We start from the raw sequence: 16,155 nt of genomic DNA, 5'->3' as shown, positions 1-16,155 counted from the left end.
AATTCACCACTAGGGTTGCAAATGAGTCTAGTATCGAGTATTACCGAGTTTGATTCAACTTGAAAACTCTAAAATAGAGTTCGATTCGGTTTGAAAACTTGTGAGCCTAAAAATATTAAGCTCGACTCGAAATCAAAATCATAAATTAAATCTTGTAAAAGCTAGAAAAAGCTCAAAATGAAAAAAAATGTTAAAATTAACTCAATTGAAATTCAAATTCAAACTCAAACCTGAACTTTAAATATATGAAAATCTTATGTTGCATTTTTCAAAAAAAAAATCAAACATAGATGTTAATATTATTAATAATTTACTTTTTAAATAATAAAATATTAAAATATTATATTTTCGAGTTGCTCGCGAGTTTTTCGAGTCGAGTATCAAGTAATTCATTTCGACTCATTAAGAACTCGTGTCGAGTCCATTCGAATCGAGTATTTATCGAAGCTTTGATTTAATTGATCTCGAGTAGTTTACAATATGTCTCGTCTCATTTACAACTCTATTGACCACTATTTTTTTAACAATATTTAATAATATAAATAATTTATTTATACCATGACTATAATTAAAGCAATTTGAGGTATATTGGTCAAACATGAAATTTGTTACTACAATTTAAGAGATGGAAAATCAAGATCGATTAAAAACACATGTATATATGTTGTTTCAAGTTCACTAGTAAAAGTTACATTAAGTATTGGGTTAGATATTCCTCCAAACCACATTTTGTTTCTTCATGACAATAACAATAGTGGTACTCTTATTCTGTAAAAATGAAATAACTTTTAAAATAATATTAGTTTTTTATATTAAAAAAAAGAATTCAAAGGTAAAATCTCATTAGACCTTTCAAATGAAGGCACATTTAATTAAAAAAAATTAGTTGCCCTCCAGTTCTAAGACTTCATCCTGATTAATCTGTATTAATCCATGTCGTATACTTAGTTTTGGTGGATTAGTCTCCCAATGGAGATTTTTTATATACAAAAGGACGGACTCGAACTTGAGATCTTACATAAGTGATACCAAACTGTTTACTACTTGAACCAATATGAATGATACATTTTGATTCAACATTTTAAATAGAAGTTTACTTGATTTTTCCTTTCTTTTTGGAGAGCCAATATTGTATTCAAGCCTTTATTAAGCAAAATAAAATTTGAGTCGAGTTTTTTTTCATCAAGATTTAAGAAATGGGTAAACTACATCATTCATAACCTAATTTTACTTTCCTATTTTCTAATTTACTCATGGAACTCTCGAATTATTCATGTTTTGGTTATTACAAATTATTTTATTATTATTATTCTATAACATGACATTTTCATTCATTATTCAATATAAAAATAATTTAAAATAAATAATAAAATAATATTTTATTATTATTAAATTTAAAATGATTTAAAATAATCACCGTCCCTTCTCATCACCTTGACCATCTTCTAAGCTTAATTTTATATTTTAAATTATTTTTATATTAAATAATAATAATAAAAATTCATGTCATGTCAAAATAATAATAAAATAATTTAAAGTGACCAAAACAGGAGCAATTTAAAAGTTCAATGAGTAAATTGAAAAAATTAAAAATACAATTAGTGAAATAAAAGAGTAAAATTTAATGATGAATGGTGTAGTTTACCCTTAAGAAATTTAGCCCTAATTCAACATTAAGGTGCTCATGAATGTACTTTTAGACGATATATGAATGCGTACAATTTGCGACCCAAACATTTTTCTAATAATCTAAGATGATTATAAGATAATATATGTTTAAAGTTTTTCTTAACCATTGACAACAAACCTATGGCTTCTAGAGAAAATAATACTATTTTATTACTAAGTTCACTCAAGACGTTCTTTAGTACCTAATAAAGTAGTATTCATTGATCTATCAGAGTCTCAGCAATGTAAAAACATCGTAGTGGTTTACACGATGGATTATTAACAGTTTTACAGTACTCAACATGCCTTTTTTTTCTATTTTCAAATGGAAACAGAAGATGGTGAAAACAAATAAAGAGGATTTGAATTCACCTTCCGTAAATCTAAAATGATATGTAAATGATTGAAAAGGAAGTGCCGAGGCACTTTAGTGAAAAATACATGTATTATTTCCCCCTCCAGCTGTACCACCAGACAGCATTGAAGACAGATTTACTGGTTTTCTTTTGTAGAATTGCCTCCTCCATCAATGGTAATATCAGCAGCTCCAATGCGATAGGTTTCGTTTACCGTCCAATCGCTTCGTAAAAGGATGCTCCCATAAGATAAGGCAACAACTTGTGCAGCCTGTAGTCCATACGAGCACCTTCTTATTCCGACTTCTCAATTTCTCGGAATCTTCTATCCCACTCTAGTGCCCCGTAGTCTTGCTCAACTAAGTCTCTATTGGTACTATACACAATGCGATCTGATCCTATGACTGTTTTCTGTGCCATATCTCGAGCACTCAGTAGCTGGAATATATACAGGAAGTAAATAAAGATTCTTCCACAAGAATAGATTTACCAATGCAGATCCTATACAAGGAAACCAGGAAATTCGACTTTAAAATAAAATGAAATTGTCGTAAAAGGGCAAAACTGTAATAGGCGATATTCCTGCATTACATCATTGGTGTCTCGGGGAACCTGATCCCGTTTATTTTCTAATGACCAAGGCAAGATCACATAGAGATGCAATCATGCAGAAATTGCATACTAGTGATCCAATGGGATTTTTTAATATAGGAAGATAAAAGTTGCAGATAAATTATTAATCACTGCATTGATGAACATTCATCCCTTAACAAAAGATGTAAATTGACTTCAAATTCTCACACCAATGTTAAAACGTTTAAAAATGTGCAATTGTATATTAAGAAATAGAAGAGAACACGGTGTAAAGCTGCTGCTTATTCAGTGGGAAATCATAAACACCACCTAAAACATGATTAAAAAAATTCCAAATGCAGGTGATAAGATGATTACCTTCCGCCTTAGTGAAAGATCAGGCGATTCAAGTGCTTGAACAAACTGTTTTCTTATCTGGTTTCTCTTCTCTATATTAGTATTCCTTTTACGAATGAAGAACCACCGAACCAAAGGAATTGCAAAGAAAGAACCAGCATAGATCTGCAACAAAATTGTTTTATATATATATATATATATATATATCTTGAAAGAGTAGCAGAAGTAAATTTCATTCTAGACAAGGGGAAAAAAGTTGAGTTTTCAATCGTCTAAACTTTTAACGAGTAATACTTTATCCAAGTTCACAATACTTCATTTGCTCAAGCATGGGAGAAGACATTAAATTTTTATCCACATTTTCACAAACCAAAAAGAAAATAGCAATACTATACTTTTATTTACTTCTACATGCTGTATCTAGTACCAAGTAGCAATATTCAAGTCTTGCAACTTCGCTGGTCTGAAATAATAATACAGGTATTCTTTTATATTGGACAAATATCAGGACTTAGAACATGAAAACTTATTTTAAGACAAAACCAAAGTGCATACATCTGTAACATTATACAGATTCCGGCATCCTGTCGTCATGTTGTCAGAACATGTAAGATGTTGTGTCGGAACTCGGAAGTTATAGAGAATCAAATCCAGATGCTAAGAGAATACCGAAGAATTTTGAGGCACTCTTTTCCTCCTTCCGCTGATTAAGGAACACCTATTGGTGTTCCTTTAATCATGAAGGGGGTTTTAACGAGGCCTCCACTTCTTATCAAAAAAAAAAAGATGCTAAGAGAATACCACATGGGTACAAAGAAGGAAGAACCTTGTTATGCATCATGGTGTGCACATTTCATTCAAGAAGAAAATGTAAAATGCATAATAACCTCCTGCTCTTCCCTATAGTTAAAACTATCTGTTCAATCGGCCTATCTATATAAGAGAAAAACAAATCATACCTGAAGTAGAGGAATTATGTCCATGACAAAGTTGATAAATCCACTTGGTCTAACCGCAGTATCTCTTCAAACGATAATAAAAGCACCACCATTAGAGAGAGAAAATAAGAAACATAGACTGAAAATAATACTGAGAGAAGACTTTACTTTAACATGGCTCCAAGAATAATAACTCCAAAGAGGTTAATAGCACCTAAACCAATGACCATTGTTCTCTCTGATGTGCTTGTTTTACTGCAAAACAAATGCTTATCAATACAAATAAACTCCATAACAGAACAATTCTCACCAAATAAATGCACTATATAAAACACACATATAGAGAAAGAAAGGACCTAAATTGCCACTTTTTCTCCTTAAAAAATTTCTCAGTTCCCCCAACCCAATCGCTCCATCTTCTTCCTACATATTCCTTACTTCCACTCCGCTTAGAAGAAGCAGTCCGCTGCAGAGACTGAAATCTGTACAGAATATTTCCCTACACAAATAATTTTATACTTCAAGAGGGCAGGAACTCTTTTCCAGAAAGGAAACATGTGATGACACAATTCTTGGTCTCAGTGACACAGATCAAGCATTGGTACCTTATGTCAAAACCATAAATTTCAAATATTTACATTTTAGCGTGACAATAAATGGAATGTCGTGGTATATAAACACATATGCCTTGGTCTCGGGGATACAGATCAAACATTGGTATCTTAGAAATCATTAATTTCAAATAATTACGAAGTGACAATAAATGGAATTTATCATAGTACACAGAAACATTATATGTAATGAATATAATTGTATCTACATACCTCTTCATCTATTTCTGGCTGGCCATCAAACCGCAAAAGAACAGGTAAGACATATGATTCATCACTCTGCAATTGAGCAGGAAAGAAAAGGTTCAAATAACTAAAAATGGAAAAAAAAATATAAACACCTTGGAGCCTTGATGCAGGCAAGAAGTAATTAGTAAAAATAATTCAGTGACAAATAATTTGAAATGAGAAAAACAACAACTTCAAACAGTTTTCAACAAACAGAATTTTGGAATATTCTCCAATGAGTTTTAAGCATATTTGTTAAAAAAAGAAACCAGAATAATACTGATTGTGAAGCTTTGTAAACAGAACTTGCATGAAGCACTTATTAGGCACTATTATACATTTAGCTATTAATTTTTTTATCATTTTTAACGCTAATGTGATAAACAATTCAAATAATTTATAAAAGAGTTGTTAATTATGATTAATTACTTATGGTAAAGTTGTGTAAGATAGAGAAATTTCACAATTATGATTACCATAATCAATGCTATTACATAAGTAACATCTACAACTGCGATAAACATCAGATATCCCTACCACATTTTAATCCCTGCTTATCACTTCTAAACTACTTGACTGAAAAACGTATGACAGCAAAATATGCAAGCAACCATAAATATATGTTTACATATAAAACATTATTTGATTATATGATCATTGTCAAACAAATGCAGAAATAAATTGACAGTGTGCTGGGACAACAATGCAAATAAATAAATATCTGAGATCTAATGAGTCAATTTAATAATTTCTTTGCTTAGGTGCTGCAATGGCAGACCAAGCATAGTTGTACTTGTATCCTTGCAATGCAAAGAATGAATGAAAACAACTGTGATTGTGAGAGGAAATATTTCAAATTCAAGGCAAAAGAACAATATGCGAGCTTTCAAAGCAATGTGTAAAAATAATTTGCAAGCTAATTACAAGCTAGATTAAGATTAAATTTAATTTTTAATCATACCAATGCTCCATTTGTGGTCGGTAAATCAAGATATGGAGCCAGTTCTTCAGCTGTGACAACACCTCCATTATTAGCTATGTACTGTCCAATCTGCAAATTTTGGTTGGAAAACTGTTAAACATTGTAGCAAGAATAGAACACTTATAACCAGAATAACTACTTTCAAAAAGATGAAATTAACTGTTCCATGCATTGACCAGAAAAGTTAGTGTTGAAGCATTACCAACTTCCACCTTTCTTCTTCAATTCCTTGATTTGGATCACCATCCCCGAATACAAAAGAGAAAACCTAAAAAAGTCGCAAATGGATTAAACTCTTTGAAGTGCAACACAACCAGGCAAAACCACACATGATCCATATGTTTATTCCATATCTTATATCTTACAGATTCAATAAAGTTCATCTTCTCATCATCATCAGTTCGTAATCGTCGCCTCCTATAATAATATGGATCCCAGTACCTTAATAAAATTAAATCAGAGAATGAGGTTATGTAAGCATTTGAACATATGAAAGGAATACAAATTACAACGGCAATATATTTTAACATTAGATTATAGCATAAAATATGGTGATTCGATGGTCTAATCTCATTTACCCATTGAAATAAAAATAAAATAAAAAACTATTGGATGTACCCAAACATGGATAACAGAAATTCTATCACGATACAAACTGTTTATTGATTCTAAAGCAATTTAGCAAACAAAGTTATTTATAACCAAAGTTTATCTACTTAATCTTCTCTATCAGCACCCCTAGTTGGCTCGATCAGTGACAATTCCAAACTGTAATTAACAGCCTGTTACAGTAAAGCACTGCTAGAGTTCTTCATAATCTAAAAAGTATTACCAAAACAGGTCAGTTGGACTTAAGTAGAAAGTGAACCCTGTGTCATATGATCTGCCTCCTCGTCTACCCCGATTGTCTTCATCGCTGTCACCAGATCACATTGTCAGCTTCTTGATTCAACAATCACAGGTGTAGAATTATGTTGTTATAATAATTCCAAAGGGTCAAGGTTAGTAGGTACCTTCTACTTGATATTAGGGCAATGATTGTTGTATAAACAAGAACAATTGAAGCTATAAGTGCTGTCCCAAAAGAAACTCTAACTAAATATTCAAGAGCAGCCTGCCAAGCAAGAGAAAGACTAGATTATTGATCATATCGTTTAACATCACGGATTTTTCTCCTTAGCCTAAAAAAATGGGAAAAAAAGGTCATGAAAAATCACCTTAGCTTTATCAACCCAAGGTTCAAATTTTATCCTAAATGACTTGGCGGCAAGTTTTGCACGATAATCTTTTGGAAAGACATAAAGGACATCACCTTCATCTGAAACCTGTTAAACGCATCTTGAAAACAATGGTACTCACAAATCAAGAACTTCAAAGATACCAGAAATAGATATGACAGTACTAAAACAAGTCCCAAGAAACAATATAATAGTGTCCATACAGAGATCAGCAAAGGCTCGCAATAGGTCAGTAACACAGGCTGGCTCCATATTACTTCAGCAAAGAGAAAAAGACAGACATTCAGCATGATTATAGACAGCATATAGTTATCCACAAAATAAAACTAAAAAGGATAGCAGCAAGAGCTCTTGGTATTAACATTTTTAAGGCTAACCAAACCATGTATTTTCAATATGGCATATGTTAACTACTAAACAAAAATGCAATTGTCATATGTATGTTCAAACCGTTACCTCTATCGAAACTCTCTCAACTCCAACGACACAACAACTAGCAGCATGTTAGTATAAGTATTGGAGATCACTTCCAGACCACATCTACATCTATTTTAACCTCAATCCAAAACACAAATCAACTTGTGTGTGTGTGTGTGTCAACGAGCAAAGTAAAACTTATATGAAGTTAACCAATCCACAATCTACTTAGGCATTTCGATTCAAAAAGAAATTCCACTAATCATGAACCCTAAAATGGATCAAATTTATGGAAGCTATATGAAATCGAAAATTCAAAAACAAAATACCTCCAAGAAACCATTAGTATCGGAAGCCAGCGCTTGAAGAGCCTTTTGAGCTTGATTCAAGTTAAGCCCAGCTTTACTCGAAACATCTCCAACTGTAACCCTGCCCCCAAACGCGTCAACGGCCTCCATTGCTCGTTTCCTCACATCGGACTGTAACTTATCAGTCTCGACCGCACCTCCGGGTCTAATCGCGTTGCTTCCGACATCAAGAGTTGCCTTAATGACCGGAAACGAAACCTTAGATCTCCAAAAATTCCCGGATTTTGGCGAGAACGTCGAGGGAGAAGTTGGTGGTTGGATTCCAGGGAAATCGAGGGAAAGTGAGGGTTTTGAAGTTAGTAGACGAAACTTAGGTGACAGAGTAAGGCAAGAAGAGATTGAGGCCATTGTTGCATGAAACTCCAGATTTTATTTTATTTTTCAAAAAAAATAGCTTCTTTTAGCTTCGGCCATGCAAGAGAGCTGTTTTAGAAGGGGGAAAAGCTTTGCGGATAGAAAGCGGGAGGATTATGTTGGCGGATTTACCTTTTTATCCTTCAGATATTTTAGATGAACAATTGTTATCTCCATATTTCTTCGAGTAAAGTAAAAAAAAAATGTTCCCCATGTATTACTTTATTAAGTACTTTAATTATTAAAAATTATAAAATGATCTTTTGATTATAGAGTGTTATTTTGTTAAGTCCTTCGATTATTAAAAGTTACAAAATGGTCAATCGATTATTCATTATATTCCAAACTCATCTTTTTCCGTTAAAAATTAGAGGTTGTCTAAGCTAAACATTAACATAATAACTGAGATATGATAGTCGTTTGAGATTATAGGATTAAAATTCTATCATATCACATTTAATAGGTTAACATTCAGCTTAGAATATAATTATTTTTTAACAAAAAGGGATGAGTTAGGAACATAATGAATAGTCAGGTGATCATTTTGTAACTTTTAATAGTAGAAGGACTCGACAAAATAATACTTTATAGTTGGAGGATAATTTTATAACTTTTAATAGTTGTGAGACTTAATAAAGTAATATTTTATAGTGAGGAGACCATTTGTGTACTTTATCCTATTTCTTTTAGTTTTTTTTTTTAATTTTACTTGGAATTTAAAAAAAAAATAAACTACACATTATCTAAACTATCATTTTGTTTGTCACCCAACTATTATTATTTTTCAAAATCATATTTAGTGGTATGTTTTAATTTCATTTTGGTCACCCGTCATTAAAAACTTAACAAATCTACTGACGTGTCATTTTTAAAAATCAATTATGATGTGGCATTATCTTATAATGACACATTAGTATCATTGTTAATTTTTTAATGGTGGTGACTAAAATGAAATCAAAATGTAACATTAGATATGATTTTGAAACAAAAAAGAGTTAGGTGACAAAAACAGAATAAAAGTGATTGTTAGAATACTAAAATTATATTTCACCCAAGAAAATCTCCTTAATCCCACTACTTTTATTTGGTTTAGGCTTAATTCAGAAATTAATATCGTACAGTCGTACTTGCTTTTTATTTTGCACTCATAAAAAATTTGAGAGTAAACTATTTATTTAGTACTTAAATTATAAATCTTAGTTAATTTTAGTATCTAAACTTTCAAATTTTTTGAAACCATATCTAACATTTAGTTTTCATTTCATTTTAGTACACTACCGTTAAAAACTTAACGCATTTAGTACATAAACTATTAGTTTTGGTCCGTTTTAGTACCTAAACTATTAATTTTTTTCAAAACTTAAAGTTAAATTTTGAACGGTGTACTAAAATGAAACAAAAACTAAAGTTTTTAATCACGGGTACTAAAATGAAACAAAAATAAACTTTAGGTATGATTTTTAAAAATTAAAAGTTTAAATACTAAAATGAGCTAAAACTAGTAGTTTAGCTAAAACTTATAGTTTATATATTAAACTAGTAGTTTACCCAAAATTTGAACCAATCAACTCATCACATGCCGCCTAATTATGTTTCTGCTCTTATGGCACGCCACATGGCTTGTTTTTATTGGTTCATATTGTTTCAAGTGTAAAATCAGAAAACAATATACTTTAATGGCCAAATTAAAAGAAAGAATAGGAGTTTAAAATACAAAATGAGAAACAGTATAATTAGAGGGACAAATTTTGAATTAAACCTCTTGTTTTCTATTATTCTTTTACCGTTAATAAACGCAAAATACCAGGATTTTAAATTACCAAAAAAAATATACAGTGGAAATTTAATGTGCAAGCGTTTAAGTCTTGGCCAAAACTATAAAAGAAACAACAACAAAACCTAATTCCCATATGCAATGGGGTAAGGGGAGGTAGGGTAGTAGGCTGCCCCCAACGCTAGGTTGAGAGTAGCTTCCGTAGAAGACCTCCGGCAGTCAGAAAATTAAAAATATAGATAAAATGCAATGCATGTATAAATAAATACAAAAATACATAGTTGAACAGTAATCATATGCAGTTATTAATATCATTAATATCATATGCGCGTCTGTAATGGGCAGTAATCCCTGGAAAAAAAAATCCCTGCGAAAAAATCTCTGTATATAGACAGAAACGTAAGACCCGACTAAAATTAAAAGTGGAGATAATGATACACAGAAGTCAAACGATAGCAAGCCCAGTTCTAAGCCTTCATAAATACCAATAACAGAAACGAATAAAAAGTAGGAGTCATGGAAATTACTACAAAGGCATTAAAATAAGACAGAGATGATACACCCTAGAGATGTGACCCACACTACTCGACTATCCTAGTCTTAAGTCTCCATACTTTCCTATCAGAGGTCATGTCCTCGGTAAGGGCTAAATCCATCAAATCAGATCTCAAGCAGTCTTCCCACTTCCGCCTTGGTCGTCCTCTCCTTCTGGCACCGTCGACTGTAATCGACTCTACCCTCCTGACCGCATCTGATGGTAGTCGCCTAAGGACATGCCCAAACCACCGTAGTCTTCCTTCCCTCAATTTTTCGGAAACAGGCACCATCCCCAAGGACATCCTAATAGCAGAGTTTATTGTCATATCCCACAGAGTCCTACCGCATGTCCATCGAAGCATTCTCATTTCTGCGGCCTCTATCCTCCTTACATGATCCTTCTTGGTTGCCCAACATTCTGATCCATACAACATCACTGGTCTTATTGCCATTCTATAAAATTTTCCCTTAAGTTTTAGAGGCACATTCTTGTCACACAAAACTCCAGTAGCGGCCCTCCACTTTAGCCATCCCGCCTTTATACGGTGTGTAACGTCATCATCTACACTCCCATCTTTATGTATCATAGACCCTAGGTACTTGAAACAAATCTTTGAAAGGTAAAATAGCCGAATAATACTGACGTAATAATTATTTAGTTTTTTTGGGTCACTTAAAAGTTAACTAATAATCTACTATATTTATTGTAGTGGTTTGAACTCCTCATGTGAGTATAACAAGTTTTATTAAAAATAAATTGGAACTTGTTATCCTAATGTGACAAATTCTAATAAAAAAATATTTTTTAAAACTCATTATTTCCACGTGACAATACATCTTTCACTGTAATAAATACCTTAGATCCTAAAATAAACTTTGAGCTATCCTTTTTGACTAAATAATTTAGCTAATTTTCCCCAAAAATGAAGCTCTATGAATAATTGAAAGGGGAAAAAAACAAACACCATTCGTTTGGGAATGTTTCTCGTAATGAACTTTTTCAACACAAAATCATTGTTTTTTCTAACTTCTTCGTTCGAATGAATAATCACTTTTCAAACGTGAATTTTTTATTGAAAATGAATTGTTTTAGAATGCTTTGCTTTCTCAACGAAATTTTGGGCCAAAAACGCTTTCATAAGTATTCTCAAACCACCCGTAGATCAATTTAGAATGTACTTGATCAATTTTAGTTTGGTAACTGTTTGTAGAAAACTTTGATTTTGATTAACTTTATTATTTGTATGGATATCATTTTACGTTTATTTTTTAAGTGAAATTATATGACTGAGTTTGATTTTTTTTTATAAATATATATAATTAAATTTAAATTATATGTTTATACTTACATTAATGAATATTCTCATATTAGATTACATATTAAATCAAAATTTATATATGTTTTCTAAACAAACAAACTATTAAATCTGAAATGAAATGGACTTAGGAACTAAAGTAATAATTAATATTTTTTAAAAATAGTAATGATTAAAGAGATAATTATTATTTTTATAGTTCTTAAATTATATTTTTTCATCAATCCAAACACATTTTTCCTCTATTAGGTCTCCTCAAACCTTCAATCACAGTGGTACAAGCAATCAAACTTTGGAGCATTTTCTTATCCACCTCTAATTTTATTTGGTTAATTGATCGGTTAATTAGATGTTAAATTGATTCACAATTAAGATTTTTTTCAAAGTTGAATTATCGGTTAATTTAATTTAAAATCGATTAATTAATCGAATTAGTCAAAAATATTCAATATATATATATATATATATATATATATATATATATATATATTAAGTTCGAACTCGTTATAAATTAATATTCAACTATTTTTTGATCATACTAGACTCATTAAACTTTCGAGACTCGATCAAAATTTTAACACAAATGAAAAGATACATATATTTAACTCAAGTTGATCTAACTAAAAATATTTCAAAAATATTTCAATACGGTTAATAATTTTCATAAAAGATTTTAGTTCAATTAATGTGTGTTGAACACGGGTAATTACACGAATACAAGAATGAGCAATAGTCTAACTAGGTAATGATGATACGTTTATTAATATTATGTTTAATCATTCGATAAATAAATACTTAAATATTTATATTTAAATATTTGAAAAGTCACGTATTTAAATCATATGAGTTAATGCACGTGCATCGTTGTCACCTCTTGATTCAATTTGTGCTCGTATAATTGCGTGTATTTGATTTGCACAGTATACTTTATTCCCTTTCGTTTTCTTTCATTTCAATCTAACATTTTATGCCGCGCAGGTGGAAGGCATTTCCTGTAAAGAGGCAAGTAATTTCCTCTTGCGTGACATAAAATGGTGCTAGATCGAAAGATAATATAGAATAAATGTTGTTTTAGTAATTATTTTTTAGATATATTTGAGTAAAATTGCCTACTAAAATTTGAAGTATAATTTTGACAAATGAAAGACATGAATGTTCTCTTGTGGATGCTACAATTTAACATGAAATGATGATGAGGTAGTCATTTTTTAAGCTAATAAATAAAAAAGACTAAAAGACATCAAAACACTCAATATTCCAAAATTCTAAACTTACCTAATTCCATCCGGGTAAAGCACACAAACAATCCCCGACTATGAGATATTGATTTCTTGAGTCCCTCGACTATTAAAAGTTATAAAATGATCCCCCAATTATAGAATGTTGCTTTGTTGAATCATCTGATTATTAAAAGTAACAAAAATGATTATCTAACTATTTAATATGTTCCAAACTCGTCCTTTTCCGTTGAGAAATTGACGACAGTCTGAGCTGAATATTAACTTGCTAACCGAGACATGATAAAATTTGATCTTATAATCTAAAAATTATCATTTCTCAATTAACAGATTAACATCTAACTCATATTGTTGTCAGTTTTTAATAAAAAAAAATGATGAGTTTGGAATATACTAAATACTAGGGTGACCATTTCGTAACTTTTAATAGTCGGAGACTCAACAAAGCGACATCCTATAATCAAAAGATCAATTTGTAACTTTTAATAGTCGAGAGACTCAACAAAGTATAACCCCTATAGTCAAAGGACTATTTGTGTACTTTACCCATACCATCCTCATTGGTAATCAAATTTTCAAACAATTTCCAAACCCCCTAGTTGAATTTCAATTTTAAAGGCTCGTCAACATTTTAAAATTAAGGGTAAATTATATGGGAGACCACTAAACAATGGTCAAAAATCAATTTAACCACCGAAGTTTCAATTAAATCAATCAGATCACCCAACTATTTAAACGTTTCAATCAAACACGACCGTTAATTTTTAACGGAGGTGATGACGTTTCTGTTAATAAAATTGGCATAATTCTATATTTGATCCTTAATATTTACATACTCTATCATTTTAGTCACTATTTTAATTCAATTAAATAAATTTAACTATCCAATTAGAATGTGACACTTGTCAATACATGATTGAAGGTTTTATTTATGAATTTTAAATTATTTAATTAAATGATTTTTTCTATCTATTCAGGTGGTGACACGTGTCACCACCCAATTGAAATGAAAATAAAGGGACAAACCTATGCTCAAGGAGATTCAAACCAGTATCTGTGGGGGATAAAGCAACTAGACGCCTAAACCATTGGGTCAAAGGTTCCCAATGATTTAAACTTACAACGATTTGTATTTGGCTTTTAAAAGGTTGTTAATGATAAAAAATTAAACAAATTATTTGTTTAAATAAATTATTTTTCTTACAACAAATTATTAAAAAATTAAATAAATTACTCATGATTAATTATTATTTAAATTAATTGTAAACTATTTTTTAAATTAAAAAATATTCAATTGTTATATAATTAGAAAATTTTAAAAAAATTTGGTTAATTCAAAAATGGACCGAATTTTGTTCGGTTCGTTTAATAATTTTCAAATAAATTTTTGTTCGAATAATGGTTAAAGAAAAAATTCAGTTAATTCAGTTATAATTAATTCGGTTCGGTCGGTGACCGAATTAACTGTTTGAACAACCCTAGTTGTAAACTTTAAAAGACAAATAATTTGTTTAATTTTTTATCATTAACAAACCTTTAAAAGACAAATACAAATTGTTGTAACTTTAAACAATTGGGGCCTCGACCCAATGGTTTGGGCGCCTGGTTGCTTTATCCCCCAGACACTGTTTTGATTCTTTTTAAGCAGAGGTTTGTCCCTTTATTTTTATTTCAATTGGGTGGTGACACATGTCACCACCTGATTGGATAAAAATCATTTAATTAAATAATTAAAAAATCATAAATAAAACCTTCTGTTAGGATTTTAGGAAGCTCAAATCAACAACAGGAACGGTTTGCAAAGAGGGGTCGGAACGGTTTTGTGTTTAGGGAGTAAGGAGATTGAAAGATAGAGAATTGCACAGCGATTTATAGTGGTTCGAATTTCTCAACCAAAGTCTACGTCCACTACCTTAGCTCCTCACCAAGGATTTTCCAACAAATTCACTAATTTGTTCTTTCTTTTGAGGATAAAGTGTAACCTTACAAACTCTCTAGTTTTTCCAGGCTAAACTAGAACCTTTCCCTAGCTTTTACACGGGATAAGCTAGAACATTTCCCCTTTACAAAAGGATAAGAAATGTAAACAAGAAAACCTCTCTAAGGTAGGTGTTTACAAGATTGAGCTCATAAGAACAAAATATTTACAAGAGAAAGATGAAATAAGATTGAAAAACTCTTCTCTTGTGTTTGATTGCTTGGATAGTTGTTCTCTTGCATCTTCAAGTGTCCTTAGGTTGTATTTATAGCTTGGAATGTGTTTGAAGTCGTATATAGCCGTTGGGGATATTTTGGAGCCGTTTGGAGATGAGAAACAATTAATAAAACAGCTTGGAGCGTGGGGGGGAATTGGTACCCCCTCATGGGGAATCGGTTCCCCAAGTGCAATCTGTTTTTGACCGTTAGACAGGGGGGAATCGATACCCCCTGGGGGGGAATTGGTACCCCCTGGGGGGAATCTGTACCTCCTGGGCAATCTGATTTTTCTTGAAACCCTTTTAAAAGAAAATATTTTTGGCTCGATTAAGGCTCGAAATACTTTGTAAAATTGTTTTAAAAATAGTTTAAGTATAAAACACAATTTTACACTTTAGTAAGGATTAAAATGAACTTTGAAAGACTTGGAGTAATATTTTGATATTCGAATAATTGCATCGAATATAGTTAGAAAATCTTTTGTAAAATCTTAAAATTCATTTAACTTAATTTGTTATATCGAAACATCAAAATGTTTTCAACAATCTCCCCCTTTTTGATATAACAAAACATTTGAGTAATTTTAAGATTTTGAAATAAAGTTTGAAATTACTCCCCCTTACTTTAACACTTCTCCCCCTTTTTGTTAAATCAAAAAGACTCTAATCTTTGAAGTTCAAAATAACTTTGGAGAGTAAGTAGTAAATTTGACATTTTAAAAATTATTTGAAAAATCAAAGCTCCCCCTCAATAAATGCATTCCAAATAAAATTATGCTTTTAGGATCTTGACACTTAAACAAAATTGAATTTCAACAAAGAATAACAAACATGTTAGTAGCACATGAAATTCAATACATCCAAGTCTAAAATACTTTATGTAATATCAATTATTGAAATTAAGTGCATATGCATAAAGTTTTCCAAAAATGTTATGCATTTGAAAATTTTGATATCAATTGTTAGAGATATATCATTTTCATTTAAACCACATGCATAAACATT

At 30.9% G+C, this 16,155-nt stretch overlaps 1 protein-coding gene across 2 annotated transcripts; it reads right to left on the bottom strand.

The window, feature by feature from the left end:
* Window positions 1-1,970: 1,970 nt before the first annotated feature.
* On the bottom strand, window positions 1,971-13,334 carry LOC120200380 (uncharacterized protein At5g03900, chloroplastic-like). Of its 2 annotated transcripts, XM_039201256.1 has the most exons (14): window positions 13,314-13,334; window positions 7,698-8,119; window positions 6,931-7,038; window positions 6,727-6,827; window positions 6,546-6,629; window positions 6,079-6,154; window positions 5,916-5,981; window positions 5,693-5,782; window positions 4,717-4,782; window positions 4,249-4,391; window positions 4,061-4,147; window positions 3,914-3,977; window positions 2,976-3,119; window positions 1,971-2,462 (listed from the first exon to the last, which is right to left on the bottom strand). In XM_039201256.1, exons 2-14 carry the CDS (start codon window positions 8,082-8,084, stop codon window positions 2,319-2,321), a joined length of 1,560 nt encoding a protein of 519 aa, XP_039057187.1. In that variant the 5' UTR covers window positions 8,085-8,119; window positions 13,314-13,334; the 3' UTR covers window positions 1,971-2,318. The 2 variants fall into 2 exon arrangements, with proteins under 2 accessions (XP_039057187.1, XP_039057188.1); XM_039201257.1 differs by lacking the exon at window positions 13,314-13,334 and having other exon boundaries at window positions 7,698-8,158.
* Between the last annotated feature and the right edge of the window lie 2,821 nt (window positions 13,335-16,155).

This window comes from Hibiscus syriacus, unplaced genomic scaffold (assembly GCF_006381635.1).
Source record: "Hibiscus syriacus cultivar Baekdansim isolate YM2019G1 unplaced genomic scaffold, ASM638163v2 tig00005939_pilon, whole genome shotgun sequence".
NCBI lineage: Eukaryota > Viridiplantae > Streptophyta > Magnoliopsida > Malvales > Malvaceae > Hibiscus > Hibiscus syriacus.
This window is presented reverse-complemented; position numbering and strand designations above follow the sequence as displayed.

Bases quoted from the DNA above. Each gene is read 5' to 3' on its own strand.
- LOC120200380 (XM_039201256.1), bottom strand. From the start codon at position 8,084: ATGGCCTCAATCTCTTCTTGCCTTACTCTGTCACCTAAGTTTCGTCTA. The intron at 6,828-6,930 runs GTGATTTTTCAT...CTTGCTTGGCAG, and splicing joins CTTGGGTTGATAAAGCTAAG to GCTGCTCTTGAATATTTAGT. The intron at 6,630-6,726 runs GTACCTACTAAC...ATCTGGTGACAG, and splicing joins GCCCTAATATCAAGTAGAAG to CGATGAAGACAATCGGGGTA.